Raw genomic sequence first — 22780 nt, forward strand, 5'->3', positions numbered from 1 at the left:
AGAGATAGATTCTATTCCCACTTCCGGGAACTCTTCAAATAGACAAAGCTGCACAACTGTTGTCCACATGCAGAGGGCCTAGTTAGGTCCCATGCAAGCTCCCCAGTTGTTGGTCTAGATTCTATGAGCTCCCATGACTTCAAGTCAGCTGTTTTCTGAGGGTTTCCCAGACATGATCCTGACCCCACTTGCTCATATAATCCATCCTCCCTCTCTTTAACTGAACTTCTAGAGTTCGGCATGTGCTTGACTGTGAATCTCTGCATCTGCTTCCATCAGTTACTGGATGAAGGTTCTGTGATGACAATTAGGGTAGTTGCCAATCTGAACACAAGGGCAGGCCAGTTCAGGCACCCTGTCTCTCCACTATTGCTAGGAGTCTTAGCTGGAACCATCTTTGTGGATTCCTGGGAATTTCTCTAGCACCAAGCTTCTCCCTAACACCACAGTGACTCCCCCTACCAAAATGTCTCTTTCATTGTTCTCCCTGTCTGCTCCTCCCCCAACTTGATCATCCCGTTCCCCTGTGTTTCCATTCCCCCTCCCCTCCTTTCTCCCACACCCACAGTTTACCCAGGAGATCTCATCAATTTCACCTCCCCAGGGCAATCCATGCATCCCTCTTAGGGTCCTCCTTGTTACCTAGCTTCTCTGGAGCTGTGGTTTGTAGTCTATTTATCCTTTGCTTTACATCTAGTATCCACTTATGAGTGAGTCATACCATGTCTGTCTTTCTGAGTTTAGGTTACCTCACTCAGGGTGATTTCTTTTTCTAGTTCTATAAAGCTTCTGTAAGGCAAAGGACAAAATGAGGTAAGATAATTGAGACAAAAAGGCAGCCTACAGAATGAGAAAAAAAATCTTCACCAACCATATATCTGACAGAGGACTGATCTCCAAAATATATTAAAAAACCTCAAGAAACTAGACATCAAAATAGAAAATAATCCAATTAAAAAATGGGGTACAAAACTAAACAGAAAATTTCCAACAGAAGAATCTCAAATACCCAAAAGATATTTAAGGAATTGTTCAACATCCTTAGTCATCAGGGAAATGCAAATCAAAATGACCCTGAGGTACCATTTTATACCTGTCAGAATGGCTAAGATCAAAAACACTGATGACAGCTTATGTTGGAGAGGCTGTGGAGTAAGGGGAACACTTTTCCATTGCTGGTGGGAGTGCAAACTTGTACAACTGCTTTGGAAATCAGTGTGGAGATTTCTCAGAAAACTGGGAATCATTCTACCTCAAGACCTAGCAACATCACTTTTGGATATATACTCAATAGATGCTCAGTCATGCCACAAGGATACTTGCTCTACTATGTACATAGCAGCATTATCCTTAATAGCCAGAACCTGGAAACAGGCTAGATGCCCCTCAACCAAAGAATGAATAAAGAAAATGTGGCACATTTACACAATGGGGTACTTCTCAGTGGTAAACAATGACATCTTGAAATTTGCAGACAAATGTAAGAAACACACTTTTATTGAACCTCTCTCAAGTCAATGCACAGACAAGCCCTGGCTGTCTTTACACCTCAGCCCTTTCTCAGGAAGACCAAAAAGCCTTCATACATCTCAAACTGGGGAGGACACACACACACACACACACACACGCACGCACGCACGCACGCATGTACGTACACACCCGCTCTTAAGAAAAAGACTTAAAACTTTTGGGTATATAATTGACACAAAAACTTTGTGGACTCAGAGTATAGACTAGGTGGCCACCCAAGAGGCAGCTTTTGAGACAGCCAGGGACTTTTTGTAGCCATGTAGCTATCTCATGAATTCTTGGAGTGACTGTTTTTAAAACAGCATCATACAAGCCCTCTGTAAGTAATCATTTCTCTCCCGCCCCCCAGTTCCCAAATAATTGACTCAGCGGCTTGAATATGAATTATAAATGCTTGGCCGATAGCTCAGACTTGTTGCTAGCCAACTCTTTCAGCTTAATTAATCCATATTTCTTATCTATGCTTTGCTGCACAGCTTGGTGCCTTTTTTCATTCCATCATGCCCATCTTGCTTCTCTGCAGGGGACTCTCTGACTCCTCCCTTTCTCATCCCTGAATTCCCCTAGTCTGGCTCTCCCACCTATTTTTATCCTGCCTGGCTATAGGTCAGTAAGCCTTTTTATTAAACCAATCACAGTGACAGGTTCACACAGTAAAGAAATATTCCACAGCACCCTCAGATGCATTGCAGAACTTTGAGGATGCTTGCCTTTCACTGTTACAATTTTTCAATCTTGAGTCAAAGGCACCAAAAACAAACCTACAAAATTAAAAGGTAATGAGTCTAGAAAAGACCATGGCGACATGTAGTTTTTGGTCAAGCTAGGTGTTATAAAGAAAATTTGTGAAGCAGCTCCCTCACAGTCCAGCTAGACGCATACACAGTCTATGACAAAGGGGTGGGGCTTGTGGTTCTTCCTGAGTGCTGATCCACAGTTGGTGTGAACATGTTCGGTTTGGAGTCGTTATCCATATAACCTGGCGTGCTCAGGCAGAGCCGTGGTCTTCATTTTCATTGTGCTGGGAGCCATGACAGTGGGCTTCTTTGCACCGTGATGGAAATGCCTGGGTGTCTTCCAACGACACTGTATTGGCATCAAGACACTTGGGTATGAGATGCCACATTTCACGATGGCGCTGAAGGTAGTTTGTGAATGACGCAGGATTCCATGCCTGGAAAGGAAGGCTGAAAGAAAGCTCGCAACTGCAAACTGTTGGTTGCCATGGTGATGACGTGGCAGTCAGAAACGTGTTGCTCTTCTCTGGAGAGGTTTCAGCTCCAGGTGGTCTCCTGTTCAAAGTCGAGGGTGATGTAGCATAGCCTCTTTATGTCTTGTGTAATTTTCTGCTTAGCCAAGGCGTTGAGGTGTAACCACGCCGGGTCAGATCTTTATGACGTAGTCTGTCTGTCAGGTCCCAGTCAACCGGGTCCAGATGCAGGATACAGTAGGGCAAAGGGAGGCCTTTCTAAGATGGGCCGTGTGCATGACACTGTTGCTGGAATTCTTCGCTACACCAGTGGTAGAAATAGAGGCAACAGGAACAGCCTGGATGGTTTATGTACATGGCTGGCGTGCTGAAGGTCTGGAGCGTGAACGGGGCCATCTTTTCAACACTGGCTTTTGGGTTGGGGAGGTCTTGCTCCTCACAGCCATTGCAGCTGTGGCACCAGATCTTCTCCATGTCCTTCCACTTGGTGATATTGGGTACTTCAGGATCAGGATGCCTCTCTTGCTCTGGGCCTTGTCGCCCATGTAGGAGTCCTTCTGGCCTATGCCCACCATCATGCCCTGGTGTCACAAGTGGCTCACAATAGAGGGAAAGCCGGCTTAGGGAGCATTATCCCAGAGAAGCTGGCTTTGCACGTGTTGGAGTTGACAAGGTGTCCAATATCCAGGGTGACACATGTGGACTGGAGGTGGAAGAGCTTTGAAGGTCCCTTGCTCCAGGGGTGGTTGTGAATGAATCAGTCTCACTAAAAACCTAAACCTGGACTTGAACTCAGTGCCTCAGCCTCTGAGTGATGGGAGTTTAGGTGAGTGCTACTATATCTGGCTCTACAAAGAGATCTTTGTTCTCAGCTTGTTGGGAATGTGGAAAGTACAGGGGATGCCTTTAATGCACACACGAGAGCCTAGTGCCAGAACATTGGGAGTCCTAGCCTTCAAGTCTTGGTATGTTTCACCATGGGAAGCTGACATGAATGTAGTAAGCACATAAGGTGGCAAACATCAACTGTGGCAAACATAGAGAAAAGCATGTGTGAGCGGATGTTCATGAAAAAAACAAGGCTGGGTATAAGTGTGCATACTTAGTCAAAAAGAGAGTAGTGTGTTCCAAGAGTCAGAAAATGTAGGAATAGTCTAATGATAATTTCAAGTTTCTCACTCAGCTGCCTGCTGTTCACCCTCTCTCCTTCCCTCCCTCCCTTCCTTTTCTTTCTTGTGCCCATGTATTTATACATGTGCATTAATAACACATACATTGTGTGTTCTCTTTTTGAGTTGAGCTTAATATGTTATCTTTTGCTGTGCTCTTATAAGCCTTAGAACTGTATTTTGTAAGGTTTTATTCTGATTGATGGTTGGATATATCATTCATAAACACTTGAGAAAACTCATTAAAAGGAAAGAAATGGAAACCTATGTATTTGACAAAATTTTCCTGTAAAGATTTTCCATGTGCAGTTCAAATGGGAGAAACTACTATATGCAGCAATGAAGTAAAGATTGTTTAAATATTGAAGGACACACCACTGCTGGGTCTGTGGTCGTTTTGCTTCTCCATTCAATGTTTGACTCCTTTGTATTATCTCAATAAGGGGAAATCGAGAGTGGATGAAGATGTTGGGTCTTTTAGCTTTCCCATTGGCTACCATGAGCAAAGTATCTGTTTTCAGTTATTTCCTCATAAATCTTTTAAAATGTTAAAGATACTTATCTGTTAGTAGCATTTGAAGATGTTTCTTTTTGCTGTAGTAACTGATTTCACATGTGCACGGGTGGCTGTGGGTGGGTATCCAACTTGGAGTCTTATGCATGCTGGTCAAGCATTCTATAATTGAGCTGCATCCACAGCCTCTAGGTAAGCAATTCTTTTTGAGACCTATGTAAAGACTGCATGCCAGTGTCTCTTGCTTTTAAATTGGAAAATGACTGTGAAACAAATAAGTAAAGCTAAAGAATGCGCCTGCTGATACTGCAGAGGCAGAAGTTAGGAGCTGTTAATAGGTGAATTTTTTTTTTGTCCCATGCTTTCCCATGTATTTTGACTTAGAAGTGGGGTTCAAGTCTACTGAAGAGGAGCTAGTGCTCTTAAGGAATGTACGGGAGAGTTTTGGAAAGTCAGGTGATTTTATGACTCATCCCTGAGTTGTGTTGCAGAGGTATATACGATCAACCTCATGCCAGGACAATGCTCCATGTGCTGAAAAATGTCCTGGTGAATGTCTCAGAAAGCAAAGGCATTTGCCATCAAGCCTGAAGCCTTGTGTTCAGTGCCTGGGCCCAAGGTGGTGAGGAATGAACAGCCTCCTTCAAAATGTTCTCTGACCTCCACGCTGGTGCTGAGGAGCCTGCACACACCAAGAGCTTCACAGAAAATAAATAAGTGTGGCATCATATATATATTTGTAACATGGCTTTAAAGGCCTTGCTGAATGGTTTTTATAACTGAGGTGAGGAGCCCATAGCATTCTTCAGCAAGGAGAATGTTGTTTAGAGAAATGTGGGGCTCTTTTTTGTTTTAGAAATCGTATGTCTGGGAAAGGGACTGGCAAGAAAGAGAAGAGGACGATGTGAGTTGGGAGAGAAGGGAGAGGCGTAGGAAAAGAACAATCAGAGGGCCTGTGGAATCTGATGGCCTGTGTAACCTGGGGCAGACAGCGGGCAACATGGCAGGCTTTGCAGGTGAGCCCTTCCAAGGCCCACACTCCTTTTTAGCCACTCTGCGAAAGGGAAAAGCTTTGAAGCCTGGCAGTGGTGTTCTACTTCTAGGCTTGCTTGTCCCACTCTGTACACTTTATACACATGTATGAAACTGTAGAAAAACGAAACTGATTTTTAAAAAGTAAAAATTTCAGGAATGTCTAGCGAGTGCTCCTCTGGACATGTGTGTGTTCAAGGAACCTTACGGGCTGATAAGAAACCTGCAGCTTGGCAGAAAGATGAGAGGCAGAGATTGAGGCTTTTGCGTCATGTTTTTGAAGGTGACAGCTACCTGAAGCCCAGGGAGTGCCTGTGTGACACGGAGAATGGTGCGGGGGTGGGGGGCAGTCTCACAAGTGGTTTTTGTACTCGGAACACTGAGAGATCTGACTTGGGTACTGCAGAGGCTTGTAGCTTAAGTGTGAGGCTGAGCACAGGCTCCAGACTTGACCACAGCCCTAGTGGATGCAAGGCAAGCCAGCCCCTGGGTGACCCCACTGTGCAGCCATTCCCATTGGCTTCTTCACCATCTGATTTCCAGCCTGTTCTCTGCTCTGGATGCTGGCGGCATGAACAGCTGGGTTCTCACTGGGTTCAGAAATCCCACTCTGGCATTCTGAAGGCAGGAGGAGCCTGAGGATGGCACACACACACACATATATATATTTCCTCCACTGTTTTAATGCCACATCTTGTAGAGTGGCTGCTTCCCTTTCTCCAGGACCTTCTACAGCAACACACCAAGGGCCCAGTAGCCGCTCTCTCCCTGTGACTTCTCAGGCATCATGTGACGACAGCTGGCGGTTGTTAACAATGACCTTTATTAAATTTTCGACTGTCCATACCTTTGTGAATTGTGCCATTGTTGAATTTCATCCCACTTCCTAGTTCCTGTTGGACCTTACACGTTGCTAATCAGTAGGAAACTATGCTCTCCAAGACTGTTCTCTATGAACAGAGGGGCTTCTGCTCTCGGAACCTCAGGCCTGGGAGACAAATAAACAAGTCCAGGGACTGTAAATCCACACATATGTACAGTGTTGTCAGTGTATGTCGGTGGCATGTACTTCACATTATGATTTTCGAGTGTACAGAAATGCCTTAATGTGCCCCATGAAACACACTTTGTTTGAAATTATGAAGTTCATCTTCCATGATGTCTTTATATATTCCATCAGATAATTTATGTTAATAATGACTACTTCCACTTTGGCTAAGGGCATCCAGGGAAGCTGGGGACCTAATCCTGAGATGTTTGTTGTGACAAGACTTTTCTGGGTCCGAAACTAGAAAGTGGAATCAAATGAATCATTTCTCAATGGTTTTATGAGAACAGGAAGAAAGGTGACTAAGCCAAATCCGAAAAAAGTTTTGTGAGATTTTTTTTTTTGTAACTTTTTTGTTTCAAGAAAGAAGTGTTGGTTCTGAGTCTTAGGGCGCAGGAAAAAGGAAAGGAATAAAACCGGCTACACTCCGTTCTCAGTTTCGGCGGCTCCCTGCCCCCCGTGTGACCCACTGTGGCTCAAGCAGTGAACAGAGTCTACGGAACACAAAAATAAACAGCGCCGAGAGCCTGTGGAATGTGACGGCCTGTGTTATGTGGGGCAGACAGCGGGGAGTGTGCCAAACTCTGCAGGTGAGCCCTCCCAAGGCCCACACTCCATTTTCGCCCCTCTGCTAAAGGAACAAGATGTGATGCCTGGCCGTGAAGTTCTTCTTGCCTGGCTTGTTCCCCTCAGTTGTCGGAGCCTGGGCTTGTCCTGTATTCCCAGTGAGATGTAGTCACGTAGGGCTTCGGGGCTTAGGTTCTTGGAAGACTGGCTACAGGGGCTACGAAGAACAGAGAAACGGGTGAATTCTTAACACATTTATCAAGCTCTTGGTACCACCTGCCTGTGTGATTTGAGAAAATGTTCGAACTAGAGAATGGGGAAGTTCAAAGCTTATTGACTCTGTTTGCTTCCAGCTACCAGCTTAGGGTCACTTCCAAACAGTTCTCACAACAGTCCACAATGCAAAGGGTTAACTTCCAGTGAACCGAAATATTTGACTCACTGTCCCTCCTGTCTCAACATGACAGTGCACAGCAATTACAGAGTGAGGCGATGTGGAATAGACAGGCTGGACTCTTGTTCTTCAATAACAGGCTTCCTAGTGACAAAAAAAAAAAGACTTTGTGCAATATCTCAAACCCCAGGATCTCCTCCAAAGCCAAGATGCCTTTAGGATAATGTGATTTGACTTAATAATGCTTTATTCTGTAGCTGTGTAAACTGGAGTTAGAAGGTGTGTAAGAAGACATTGAGCTAGATGAAAAATTATTTGCCGGACTGCATAAATACCAAGCACATGCCAGGCATTTGCCTAGACTTCATTGTATGGAATGTCTGTCTCCATCTCAGCCACCTTGATCTTAATATCCAGTCTCTACCATCGATGTCCCAAAGAAGATTCTGCTCAGGGCTCCCACTTACTCCAGTACCTCCAAATAAGAGAGAAAAGAACTCGGTTGCCTGTTGAAAATGGAAATCCGGGACACGTTCTTGCTAATGAACCACATTGGAATCAACTGTCTGACGTTGCCTGGAGTCACTGACTGTGCGTTGGAGCTGAAGGGGTGGCGGAGAATATTTTGCTTTCTGTACTGGTGTGCAACACTGGTTGTGCCTGCTCCTTCCTTCACACGGGTGTTTGTTTGGGGTTTTGTATCAAGTGTTTCTAGCTTCAAAACACCACACACAATGTAGAAACTGCCACAGCTTCTTCCTCAAAGGTCAGTGTTGCGGTTTAGCGCCCAGAGCCTTCTGTGGAAGCCAGTAGTTAACTGCTCGTCACTAGGATCTGTGTGAGGACTGACAAGAGAGGAACAGGAAGAAAGAAAGGAAGAGCAAAGCACTAGTCTTTCTTTACCCAAGGATAACAGTTTTTTTCCCCCGTGACACTTGAGGAAGGTCGTTAAACAAGACAAGGAAATACCTCCATGTTTAGCTGAAGGCATCCTTAACACCGAGGACTCTAAATGTGGAATAGCAGCTTGGATGCGGCCGGAAGCTATTCAAATTGAACAGAAGGTTTTGTTTTATGTAACTTTCTCCCATCCCAGTCTTTGGATTTGAGTTGGTCCCTGGCTGAGAGACTGTAAGGCCACCAGCTGGAACACCGCTGCACTGATGTAAAGGCTCTGAGAAAGGCTCTGGGGCCTTTTTGAAATTCTCTCCTAACGGACTTGGAAATTTGCCCCTTAATAGTCTCTAATGCACACGGTTGTCCCTCGGGGTTTTCCTAACCAAAGGCCAGAGAGTTGAATAAGTTTTGGGTCTTCACTGGAGGTAGAACCAAGAGTTTCCTTGTTGTTTAAAACAAATGCAAAATGTGACTGACGGGCAAGGTGTTACTCAGTGAGTATCCACAAGAGATGTACAATCAGCGGGGCTTAGCATGTGTAGCCAGGCACTGTTCCAGGTGCCAGGACACAAAGCCAAAAGGATACAGACAAGATTAAGTATAGAAACTTACTTCCTCCTGCTTCTCCAGAAACAGGCCTATCTAGAAAGACCAGCTTCAAATGGGACACTCTGAGCACTAGAAATGTTACACCCCCAGAGAATGCCTTCGTAGAACATAACCAACAGCAACTGAATCTACTCTGAAACCTTACAATTTATCATAAATCTAAAGTTTTTACAAGTCTGAGTTTTAAGAGAAGGTAAGAATGGGAAATTCATTGCTTGTGTCCTGAAAAAAATGTCTAGTCCATGATTTTAAAGATCTTTCCCCCATTTACTTCTAGCAGTCTTAGAATTTTTATGTTATGTTCTTATCTGTTAGCCATTCAGAGTTAGTTTCTGTAAATGGCATGATTAAGACCCTAGATTTATTCCCCCCCCATTAAATTAGTATATTCTGCTCTGATAATCTAATTGGCTTTCCCATGGTATTGTTTACTTTGGTTTAGAATAGGTTTTAAAATCAGTTGGTATGTTGTCAACCTGTGGTCACACTTTTTAAAAAGTACTTATTTTTATTTTACGTGTATTAGTGTTTTGCCTACATGCATGTCTGGGTACCATGTGTGTGCCTTTATGCCAGCGGAAGCTAGAAGAGAGTGCCAGATCCCTTGGTACTGTGGTTATTGACCATTTTGAGTTAGGACTCTATGTGGGAGCCAGCACTTCTCATGTGGGTGCTGGGATCTGAACCCAGGGCCTCTGCAATAGCAGCAATCACTGTTAACCACAAAGTCAACCCTCCAGCCTCTGTTCTTTCTCTTAAGAATTCTTTTGACTTTTACAGATCTTTTGTATTTTCTTACACATTTTAGAATCTGCTTGTTATTCTCTATTAAAAAGAGATTATTGGGATTTCATTGGAATTGTTGGTCAATTTGGGAAGTGATGATACTCTCCAAGTCTGTAATCAGTAACCATGGCTTTTCTATTCCTCTGTTTCTCAGGCTTCCTTAAATTTCTCTGAGTGCTGTTTGTAGTTTTTAGTCTTTAAATAAGATGTATATACATATTACAGTAAATTAATTCATAAGCATTTCTAATTCTTCAGCCTTTGTAAAGTAGTATTTTAAATTCCAACTTTTAGATAATTACTATTATTGTTATTATATGTGTGTGAGCATTTTGTCTTCATCTATGTCTCTATTTCATGTGTGTGCCTGGTGCTTCTATGTCAAGATTAGGCTAGATTCCCTAGAACTGGTGTTATAGATGGTTACAAGTCATCATGTGAGTTCTAGAGATAAAATCCAGGTCCTCTGGAAGAGCAGCCTAGGTATTCTTAATCCCTGAGCCCTCTCTCCATTCCCTCCTTATACTCCAACTTTTAATCATTTGTCATGGACATAAAATAGAATTAAGAATTAAAGTAATAATAACTTACAATTAATTGAAATTAATAACCTTTGCTTTTCAAAATGTAGCATTAAGAAATGAACAAGTCATAAAGTATGGGAAAATATTTGCAATACACAAACTTATATCTATAATAAATAATTGTTATATATCAGCAAAATGAGATCTTAGTGTTTTAATAAGTGCTTCATACAGTGAGATTTATGAAGAGTTAATTGTAATGTGAAAAGTGAAAAGTAGTTAATATCCTTAGCCACGAGGGAAGTACAAATCAGAACTAAAATGAGATTAGCTGCACACGAGAATAACTGAAATGAACATATCTCAGGACCAAGTATCACTAAGACTGAGAGGCAGTTGGAAGGCAGTATGCTGTTGACAGTTGTCACAAACCATCTCTAGTAGTTTGGCAGTTTCTTCTTAAGGTTAGGCATATACTCATGTAAAACTCAACAATTTCATTCTTAGAAATTTACTACAGAAAATAAAACACAGGTTCACAAAACATTTGTACACATTTATAATGGTCTAAAACTGCAACCAATATTAACGCCCATCATAGGTAAATGAATAAACAGACTGTAAGGGGTCCATATAACTGACATTAAGAAGCAACAAAATAGAACCAACTATGGACAACACAGATAGAATGAGGCTCAAAACAAAGCTGAAAGCATTGTCAGAAGGTTCTAGAGGTATAGCTCAGCCATAGAACATATGCTTAGCATGGATACTGTCCAAGTTTGAGCCCATGAACTAAAGAAACCCCATATGTATGAAATTCTTTTTTATTTAGGAGTTATTTTTTCATTTCACATAGCAACCACAGTTCTCCCTCCCTACCCTCCTCCTGCTCCCCCTACCTTCTCCCCATCCAACTCCCCATCCATTCTACAGAAAGGGTAAGGCCTCCCCTGGGGAGTCAACAAAGTCAATAAAGGCATATCAAGTTGAGACAGGACCAAACCCCTCCCCTCTGTATTGAGGCTGAGCAAGGCATCCCTCCATAGGGAATGGGTTCCAAAAAGCCAGTTCATGCACTAGGTCCTACTGCCAGTGGCCCCACAGACTGCCCAAGCCACACAACTGTCACTCACATTCAGAGGGCCTAATTAGGTCCTATACAGGTTCCCCAGCTATCAATCCAGAGTCAGTGAGCTCTAGGACTGACTAGCTTGGGTCAGCTGTCTCTGTATGTCTCCCCGTCATGATCTTGATTCCCATTTGCTCAGATAATCCCTCCTCCATCTCTTCGACTGGACTCCGGCAGTTCAGCCCAGTGCTTAGTTGTGGATGTCAGAATGGCTAAGATCCAAAACACTAATGACAGCTTATGCTGGAGAGGATGAGGGACCCATTCCCAGCACCCACATGGTGGCTCACATCTGCCTGTAACTCCACTTCCAGGGGATCTGATGTCCTCTTCTGGCCTTCACAAGCACTGTACTCATACATACAACACACACATGTACACATTTATCAATAATAAATCTTTAGGAAGTGTGTTTTAGTATATGTAAATCATCTGTTAGTTTTAAAAGTTTTTAATCATCTTTAAGGGTTTGATCTGTTTGCACACACATGGCCTTTGGTGAATCATTCATCCCTGTCTAAGGCATGGCTCCTTGTAAGGGTTGTTTCTCTCCTCTCTTGAGGGTCTGGTTTAGGAGGGAGCACGTGTACAGTCATAATAATGGTGGAGGTGGCATTTGTTAAGTTCCCGGTTGTTTCTTAAGTTCCCACAAGCTTGGGCAGAGATGTATTATCATTGGTCACCTAGCAACCTTTGGGTCTTCCACACCTCATTATAAAATGATTCATCTTGCTGGTGTTTAGGTGTTGGTATTTGTTGCTGGGGGAATCTGGTTTGTACCTAGTCAGAACATAGATACATTCCCCGTCTTCCTTATGGGAGTCATTCAGGATCAAACATGACTCCCATTTGACTCAGTGTGTTTAACACAGAGTCACTTTGCCATGGCCTTGACGTGTGTCACCTGTTTACTGTCTGTGTTACCATTGAGAATACAGGTGAAGATCCAGGTCATGGATCTGAGGGACAATGCAGAGATGCTGTCTTCGTTTCTTTCTGTGTAAACCCATCACAGGTGGTAAACACATGACCTTCTCATTACAGCCTCCCCTCCAAGTTAATGTGTAATTCTCTCTCCACCTTGTCACATCCCTGTGGCACTCAGAGAAATATGGGCAATTTGCCACTCCTCACTTTAGAAATCTCACCCCTTGAACTCTGTGGCTACTTTGCCTTTCTCCATGGTGGCAGTTGTCCCCAAACATGGTCCATGTTATTCTAGACAGGGCTTATCTTCTCATTCCTTATATCTATACGTCCATATGCTTCTGGCTTATTCCTAATGATAGAAAAGGGCTATTGAAAAAAAGCGCAGTTAATCATGAGTTATTTCAAAAATATTTCCTGTATAACCAGAATACTTCATAAATGCTCAAAAAAGAGTCAGGCTGACAAATTTCATATTTCGTAAATACTAAGAGACTAAAGCCAATTAGAGTTTACGGTCAGTGCTCACTCTACCAGGAGACTTACATAATAAGGATGTACTTAGTTCAGGGTTCCGGATCAGCTATGAAGTATCCTTCAGAGAGGCTTATATGTTTAGGGCTTGGTCCCCAGTCAGTAGTGGTTTTGATCTCTCCGTGTATCTCTGTCTCTCTCTCTTTTTTCTCCCACCCTTCCTCCCTGGGCAACATGAGATGAGTCATTTTGTTCTGCTACCCACTTCCTGCCATACTGTTCTGCCTCACAGGAGGCTCTGAGTTTTAAGCAATGAAACTAGCCGACCGTGACCTAAAACCATGAACCGTCATCAACTTTTCTTCATTAAACTTGTTTTTCTCATTTGCCACAGAGACAGAAAGCTGACTGACCACTCCTGGCCACCTGAATTAGAGAGACTAGGTCTCAGTAGTTTAGTGTCCTGTTTTTTCTAAGACAGGACATGGTGGCAGAGAGGAAGGGTTCAGACAGGGACAAACCACTGAAGAGGGCCACTCGGACACAGTCACTGCGATCTCTCTCGGCAGCTTCCCACCGTAGCCTTTCCCCTCTGTTATGGCTGCACCCCAGCTTACAGAGGAAGCATACTGCTCATGGGAAGACACTGGGGATAGGAGACACGGGGAAGGGACGCAATGGAAAGTGACTGTTCAGAGCTTTCCGAACAGAGATTCCAGTTTCCTTTCAGCGGGCTGCTGATGTGTGAATTTGTGCATTTTCTACAGATAAAAGAGGTCACTTTAGAAAACTCCGCCTAGGGTAACAGGAAAGAGATGCACCCCTCCCAAAGTATAGAGCTTTATAGCAAAGCTGCAGCGTGTTAGCAACTCTTTGCAAATGATTAAATTCTTTCAAGCACCACGAGGATAAAGGGAACTGGGACTGAATTCCAATCTGAATTCAAAAGGATAGTTTTAGAAGGACATTCTAATACAGGGTTTTTGATTTAGGAAATCTTTTTGAAGCCAGAATAAGATATAGCTCACGATTATGTTTTAGTGATTGATGTAAAAACACAATAAATTAGGGAATTGTTAGTAAAATGAAGAGTTGCACGATGGGAGTGCTTTCTTTGCTTATAGTTTTAGACATACTGGTGAGTCAGTAAAAGATTTCCCTCCTGTTTTTGGCAAATATCAGATGGGTTAATCATTTACAAGGATGCTCCAGTTAGTATGATGGGAACTGTTGGCTACTTCAAAATCTCCAGGCAGCGAGGTTCGCTGTGTGGAACCTGGCATTTCTTTGGGAAGACACATCTTTTGATCAACCTGTTTTGAGAGAAACTTGAATGTTGTTTTGTGACCAAGAGTAACTACAATTCTAACATTGCAAGGTCTCCTTCTCACTTGCTTTGTCATGTTTTAGCATTTAGCATCTTCTTGACCGAAATGCCTGTAGTAAATTTGAAATCTCCAGGGCTGGTATCTAGCTGTATCATCCAAAGCCTGCCAGAGACACCCGCTGCCATATACATTCAGTTATCGCATCATCGGGGAATCTCCTCTGAGGAGAAGCTTCACCATTGTGAAAGGGGGAGAGTAGCATTCTTTCTGAGAATTGTGCCTTTGGGGAGAACTGGGTTGGGCTGAATGCTCTGAGAAGTGTTGCTTTGCCACTTTCGTCCTGGTGACAATCGTCCTCGCGCTGTGGTCATCCTCCCGCCGTGGTCATCCTTGCCCTGTGGTCATCCAGGTTAGCTTTGACTCATAGAACTCAGTTTATCAAGTTGTCTCTATGGCACAATATGGATTATTGCTTCCATTTGTTCAGATTTATACAATTGTGTTTGTGTTTTAGAATGCCTTTCCCAAAATCTCCTGAGTAAACTGGGAGCTTGGGGGCCACGAGAAAGGGTAGGCGGGGAGAGGGGAGGAAGGAAGGAAGGGGAGCAGAGAAAAACGTATAGCCCGATAAAATAAAAAGATGACTTTGACATGCAAATTTTCTTTGCCCCGTGTCTGCATCCATAGAAAAGGCAAGGGCTGTGGAATGCTTCCTAGACCCCTTCCTTGGTTCGGCTGAGAACTGAGTCTCACTTTAGCAAGCACACTGTATTCTTTCTCCTTCGCTGTTCTTCTTTTTAGTAGTGATAGTGTATGTTCTCAACAGTACAGGAGTGTCCAGATAGAAAGAGTAAACTCCTTGTTGTACATGAAAAAATTATGTGGCTCTTTCAATATTAGAACTGCTATATATCTGTAATTTTGTTGTTGTTTTTATCTCAGAAATAAATATAATACTTTGATATGTAAGTATATATTAGGTTATGCTAGTATTTATATCTATCTTAAAATTTAAATTGTAGGTATGTCATAGCATTTTAAGGTATAATTTTAAGGTACTCTATATTCATATTACTTGTGTTAATGTTTTTTAATTTTTTAATGTTTATATTACATCATATATTTAGCATAAGTTACTGTCAGTTTTCTTGGGATTTTTGTACCATTTCTGAAGGAATGGTAACTTTTCAAGGATTGTAAATAAACATTTTTACAGTTAAAGAATTTTTTTTAAAGGACAGATAATGGTCTTTACCATGTCTCAGTATTCATAGTTGTAAGTAATCATATTAACAGGAGAATAATAAGTACTTATCAAATGAAAAACTGCACCTTTGGGCATGGCACTAGAATGAAAGCATGTCCTTGTTTCCACTTTAGATGGCCAGTAACCCCTGTGCCAGGCAGCATCCTGAACCAACTCGGAATAGTTACTAGAAGTTACTGGGTAGCGAACTTTCAAGATCACCACTTACTGCTGAAGTAACTTGGAAAGAGAAGAAAACCAGAGTTGAAACCATGGCAAAGATAACTAGAGTTGGCTCGGCATCCCCTCCAGATGGAGGCTGGGGCTGGATGATTGTGGCTGGCTGTTTCCTTGTTACCATCTGCACCAGGGCAGTCACCAGGTAAGTGGATCTTTCTTCTTGGTTTTTTAAGCATGACCTCATGCCATTCACATGTGTGTTTGACTGCTCATGTGTCTTTTTCTTTGCAAGTTATGATACGACAATGCTAAGGAGTCCTGGAAATTGGTCTCATCTCTAGTATTTAATATATGTTAGGATACTTAGAAGTTTTTGAATGTGTTGGGCAAAATCTAATCCAGACATTTGTTTTCATGAGTGTCTCTACAAAATGTAGACGTGTGTGAAACATACTTTTTCCACCTTCCATATTGCACTTATTTTTAGCGTGAGACACAGAAACTCCTCCTATATAAAATAACATAAGGATTGTCCTGAATTTTTTTTAATTAGAAAATGTCCCCCCCCCCCCCCGTGGTATTTTAGTAAAAGAAATCAGTTTTCTAGGGATTTTAAAGAATTGCTAAATCTGTACCAAAGAAGATTAAATTAGCATAAGTTGAGTTGGCTCTAAGAAAATATAAGATGATCTTTGTAAGTTTATTTTTCTTGGATATAATATATTAATGGAAAATCTTATTTAGGATAAGTTTAATCATTAAGATTTTAGAATAGGAGCAATTACATTTATAATTCATAGTCCATAAATGAGAAACACTATGGCAAGAGACTATAGTGTGCAGTATATGTTCAAGCCTGCAGCAGCATAGGTATAAGGAAAACTATGCCCATGATTGAAGTAGAGTTATTCAGTCTATAATGGGGCCTGTGGACACACCATTATCGAAGTCAAGTTGCATAAGGTTAAAATCTATCTCCTTGTAGGAGGGAAACTATGGAATTTCAAACAAACAAAAAAAATCTTGCAATCCCTTCTGTTTGTTAGGTATTGAGCCTGGGGAGTGTCAAACCTAGAATTCAAATCTTGTGCTTCATGTTGTCTTTTGTCTGTGGTGCTGGGGGCCGGATTGTAGTTGAAGAAAAGCCGCTGTATGAAGAAGGCGACCCTTTCATTCTCACTTGCTCATGTGTCTTTCCTTAAGAGGCATGGCGCTCACCACACTTCGTGTCCTACTAGCGCACTTCATGTGTTTATGAACTAACACTTGTGCTATGCACGCAATTGCTCCTTCCTGACTTTTGTTCAAATGGAACTGCGTTTCTCTTCTCTGACATACCTCTGGTCAGTACAAGGAAGTGTTTGTACTAGTAACCTTATTTGATATCATAAATGAAGATATTGATATCTTTCTGCCAACAGATACAATGCAGGGTGTTTATATTTGCCACCATTATGATTTGTTGGTTATGTATCCTAATTATGGACTTTTTTCAAAATAATTTTATATTGAGTTTGATTTTCTTCCTTCTATATTCTGAGTGTGAGGAGGCTGTAAAACTAAAAAGGAATTCTTTTGTGTACCTTCTTATAAATGGAAACTTCTATTAGTTCCATAAGAGGAAAGTTCTGGAAGTGGGCTCATTTCTTTATAGGAAGGACTTATGCTGTAACATTCTGGGTAGTTGAATCTTCATGATGAGCTTGTGTTCTCACAAGGCTGTCCATAGTGCTCCTGGTGGCAATCCTAAGATTCTTCTGTCAGTCACATTGTCTCATGTGAGTCTTGTGATTCAGACAAAATGGGCTACACAAGAACTTGAGTCAGATTTCATATATATTTTATCGCCTACATCAGAAGTTTGGAAAACCATCAGTAAATGGGTGGCTTGTCTTATTTGGCATGGTGTCGAATCCCTGACTACCACCATAGGCTGAAAGCTTTGTATTTTTTTTTTAGGTTATACTTTTTAGGTTATAATTAATTTAAAACCAATTCCATTAATGATTATTTTATATTCATTGAAGCCATGACTCTGTTCTAGAAGCTTCTAAAACCATAGATACATTAGCTATTTCATGGTAGACTCTCGCACAGTTAACTGAACTACAAATAAAAATATTTATATTATAAAAGTTATATGACGTTTGATGACCTTTGGTGGTAGGCAAGGGATTTAGAACCCTACGAAAAAAGACAAGCCACCCATTTACAGACAGGCTCCCCAGCTCCTAATGTTGGTCATGAAAAAAGTTATATTAACTTTGGTCAATAGAGACTTAAATTAATATTTTTATAGAGACAAATTCAGGCCTAGAAGTTCAGGGCAGGCTTTCCAAAGAAGTTGTCCTGGAGTGAGACCTCAAAAGGTGGAAAGAACTTGACAGAAATAAAGGAGAAAGATGTCTCAACCTGCATCACTGCCTGCTCTTCTTCACGCCGGCCCCCCAACCTGCCAAGAATTTAGTCAGAAGTCAGAAAGGCAGACTGTGGCCGGCAGCCCAGGCGGAGTACCAGGGGTCAACAGCAGAGGCCAAGAGAAGACCACTTGAGCAGAATCAAGGCAGAGGAGAAAGTGTGCTGATGTAGCCAGCCTGGCAATCTAAATGTCACAAACCAAGAAGCTCCCACGAGAACTGGAGCTGAGGATAAGAGAGCAAACCAGGCAATCTGCCAAATAGAAAATCAGCATCTAGGGGACAATCGCTCTTTGATTTTCTTTTTAAAAAATACATCTCAAAACAAAATATCATGCATTCAGATTGTAGCACTCAAACACACTGGAGATATATAAAATATTTTTTCCTTACTTCCTGTCTCAAGGAATTAACACCAGCAATGATTTTTTTTTTAGTTCAGTCTCAAAATTAAAACAAAAAGCTCCCTCAACCTTTAACTAACACAAATGCACATTCATGTTATTTACATAAACAGGGTCATTTGGATACAAGGTCATAAGGAGGAGGTTCTGATGCCCCCTTAATAATTATTCTTGAGATTGTTCCATGTTGGCAAACATGGTTATAACTCACTGAAAAACAGTTGCTTAAAATTCTGTCATATGCTTGTGTCCACAATTATTCAATGCATTTTTCTTAATAGGATTATATATATATATATATTTTTTTTCTGGATTCTGCTGTTACATGCAATGTTATAATTTGATCCAAGTCATTTAAAAATCTTATTTCAATTCTGGACTTGTACTTTGCAAATTTTAGATTTTAAAATTCTACAGTCCATGGAAGCAGCCATTATTATTTATTTATGCCATCTGTTTACTAATATGCATTATTTTTTATTTAAATACATTATCCATGTAAGAATCACATTTAAAGTGCAATTGCATGAATTATCTGCATACATAGACAACTTGAGTGAATACTGGAGAAGCAAAAATTTGATTATATTTCCAAACAAAACAACATCGTAAGTCTGAGACTTGTTTTTGTCTAGATTTTTCTGGGTCCAAATCAACTTAGTTGAAAGAAATGTCTGGAGTTCTTTAGAGTTTTGCAGGTTTTTAAAAGTCTTTTAAGAAAAATTGGACTTTTCTTAAATGAGTTTCTTTTATGTGTTGCTTGTTGTCTAACTTTCAAATAGTTTTTATAAAGTCATTTCCTCCACATTACAAGATTAATGAGGGTACATGACAGTGATTTTGACTAATAGGCTACAATGCCCCAGTGTGTCAGTTCTTAAGTTGACTAACCAGATAGCTTAATCAACCTAGATATCCCTTTATCAAGCCAAGCGTGAGCAAGAGTTGTATAGTAGCTAGGGCAGTGTTAGAGCAATGATGAGATCGAGAGAGTCAGTGTGTTGACCTGTTGAGTCAAATTATCTTTTAAAAAGCAGTTTTGGTTATCAGTGATGATGCTCGCTATGTTTTGTTTCTACATTTTTATGAACAAATCATATCAAACCCTCAAGGACTGAAGAGATGCCGTGAGAATCATCATTCTGACTTTTGTGAGTCATGCTTGCAAAAATGCTTGATTTATAGATGAAGAAATTGAGAGCCTGAGAGATCAAGAACTTTCCTCAATAACTGTTTTCCTGTGCTTTCATTCTCTAGAATGAGAGCTTTGCTTTCCTGACTCCTGTTATCACAACAAAAATCCAGATGCATGTATGCTCCTGCTACAGTTCAATTTCTGTAAGATCACCACTGGTTTTTCAATCTTACAACATGGGCTTCCACCATCTAAAGAGCTCTGCAGTCCTGAAAGATGACCATATTATTTCTTTTCATTTTATTTTTTGTCGTTTGTGATTTGGTCCTCTTCCTTTTGAGTGACATAATCCATCTTCCTGAGCATCATGATCATTGGAGTGCTTTGAAAGATGGATGTAGTTATTAAACGTTTTACCTCTGGCTAAGGCACATGTCCAGACATGAAGCTCACGTCTTTGATTTTCATACCCAAAGTTTCACTATTGTGACGAGTCAGTTCAGTTCAGAAAATCAACAAGTGGAAAACAAGATAAAATTTTCCAAAGTGGAAAAAAAAAATCACCACAGACATCACATTGTTATTAAGTTCCCCCAAATGATTTAGTGACCAGAAGGGACTGTGGTTTCTAATTCTAAGATAGTTTACCATCTCTCGACTCTGTGCTCCCACATTGCCACCTCCCCTCTGGCACCTGGCCCTGCTAATTCCTTCTCTCCCATTAGAGCATGTTTGAATGCTTCATATCTCTGCTTTAGCTCACCCCACTCGTGCCCCCTGTTGGAGCTAAGCTACCAGTCATTCTTCCTCTCTCTGGGACCATTTCACTTCCTTACATTCCAGTCATCCTTGCTATCATCAAGTGATTCCCTCTTTCCCCTCCATCTCTCCCTCCATCCTCCCCCTACTGTTTCTTCCCCCCATCCTTCTTCCTTCCCTCTTTTCATTGTGTCCTCTCCTCCAAAGCACCCGATTTGTGACAAATACTGTATTAGATATTTCAGATTTAGTGTTTGTTAAGACAACTATGTCCTCTGCTGTCACAAAGCAACGTCTAGTGGCCAATACAAACAAATGTAAAGGGAGCTGTCATATCTCATGATAAGCAAGCAGCATGCAGAGGACACATACGAGAAGCATTGATTCCTGTCTTAAGTAGTCAGGGAGTAGTCAAGGAAGACTTCCTAGAGGTGTAACTGGCCAATGGCCTGAGACTAAGAGAGGGAGCTTAGTGGGGAATAACAGAAACAGTAATGATGAGAAGTACATAGAACCCAGGGAGTGTGTTGAAGGAGACAGAAAGAAGTGCAGTGTGGCTGATGTGAAGTATCCAACAGTGGACAGAAAGGAACACAAATGAAAAGGGCCAACTATCAGGATCGCATGAGTCAAGTCAAAGCATTTGAAATGGCAGGATCGGGTTTGTGTTCCAGGAAGGTAACTCTGGCACCGTTTGCTGAATGTACGAGAGGCAGCCAAGTGTGAATTCAAAAGCAGCAGTTAGGAGCTTTGAGCAGGGGAATGGTGCTGGCGTCAATTATGAATGATAGGGGGACTGAGACCCAAGGAGGGATTTGAATGCTCTGCAGAGGGGTTGGAAAACTTGATGATTAGATCACTTGTCAGTGAGTCTCATTTTGGTTTCAAGGCTTAATGGCAATGTCTGGAGACATTTGGAGCAGAAATTGGAGATGTTGTTAAGCATCCTACCACACAGGACAAATCCTTTAAGGACTTACCCAGCTCCAAAGCCAATAATGTACTATTCAGGAGCCTGGATGGATATCTTAACTATTTTGATAGTGAGGCTGTATCTGTTAAATCATTCTTCACTTAGATTGAATGCTGAGTAATTAGGGGAAAATAACAGTAGACATTTTAGTACCAAACGAAAAGTCTTTTGGATGGTAAAAAGAATTACATTTTTGTTATTGCTTTATTTTATAGAGATTTGTTTTTGATTAAAACAATTAAATTAGCATACAGGATATTGATACCATTATTACATTTTGAATGACGTGTTTCAGTGATTCTTAGCCCCATTCATCTCCCCAGCTCTCTGCTATCTCCAATTTCCCTGTGTGATGTCCCCAACCTCTTCCTGTTTTTGCATCCCGTGTGTCCTTCTGCCTACCTTTCATCTTTCTTTAGTACTTACTTTTACCCTCTCTTGGTCTCCTTTTGAGTTTTTGTTTTTAAGCCTTCAGACACACTTTCATCTGTTTATATAAACATGTATGTAAGCATGAAGCTTTTGTCCTTCTGAATTTGGCTCACTTTGCTTAACATTATATTTCCCAAATCCACCCATTTCCTGAAGATTTCATATTTGTTTATAGCTGAAATTCCACTGTGTATGTGTGCCACATTTTTATCATCCATTCTTCTGTTGTAGCTCCATTTCCTTGCTATTTTGAGTAGAGCAACGATAAACATGAATGTGAAAGTATCCCTGTGAAAGCAGCTTGATATTGGCATAAAAACAGACAGGAGGGACAATGGAATTGAATGGAAGACCCTAATATTAATCCACGCACCTAAGAACACTTAATTTTTGTCAAAGAAGCTAAAAATATAAAATGAAAAAAAGAAAACATCTTCAGCAAATGATCCTGGTATAACTGGATGTCAACATGTAGAAGAATGCAAATAGATCCTTATCTATCGCCATTCACAAAACTCAAGTCCAAACGGATCAAAGACCTTAGCATAAATCCAACCACACTGAACCTCACAGAAGAGAAAGTAGGAAATGCCCTTGAATACATTGGCACAGGAGAGCACTTCCTAAATAAAACACCAGTAGCACAGACACTGAGAACAACAATTAATAAATGGGACCTGCTGAAACTGAAAAGCCTCTATAAAGCAAAGGACATGGTCAACAAGACAAAATGGCTACCTACAGAATGGGAAAAGATCTTCACCAAACCCACATCTGACAGAGGGCTGATCCCCAAAATATACAAAGAACTCAAGAAACTAGACATGAAAAGAACAAATAATTCAATTAAAAAAATGGGTACAAATCTAAACAGAGAATTCTCAACAAAAGAATCTCAAATGGCTAAAAATACTTTAAGAAATTCTCAATATCCTTAGCCATCATAGAAATGCAAAACAACTCTGAAATACCATCTTATATCAATCAGAATGGCAAAGATAAACAACACTGATAACAGCTTTTGCTGGAGAGGATGTGGAGTAAGGGGAACACTCCTCCATTGCTGATGGGAGTACAGACTTGTACAGCAATT

The 22780-nt window shown here is 41.2% G+C and overlaps 1 protein-coding gene across 5 annotated transcripts in view; it reads left to right on the forward strand.

The window, feature by feature from the left end:
• Nucleotides 1-22780, forward strand: part of Slc16a12 (solute carrier family 16 member 12) — an 89984-nt gene that overhangs the window by 49777 nt on the left and 17427 nt on the right. For all 5 annotated transcript variants that reach the window (XM_085693797.2, XM_048438891.3, XM_048438889.3 and 2 more), the window contains one exon: nt 15522-15769. In XM_085693797.2, the coding sequence (XP_085549923.2) occupies nt 15660-15769 (110 nt within the window). In that variant the 5' untranslated portion in view covers nt 15522-15659. The remainder of the gene's footprint in view (nt 1-15521; nt 15770-22780) is intronic.

The sequence above is a fragment of the Myodes glareolus genome, chromosome 7, assembly GCF_982192425.1.
Source record: "Myodes glareolus chromosome 7, mMyoGla1.1, whole genome shotgun sequence".
Lineage (NCBI taxonomy): Eukaryota > Metazoa > Chordata > Mammalia > Rodentia > Cricetidae > Myodes > Myodes glareolus.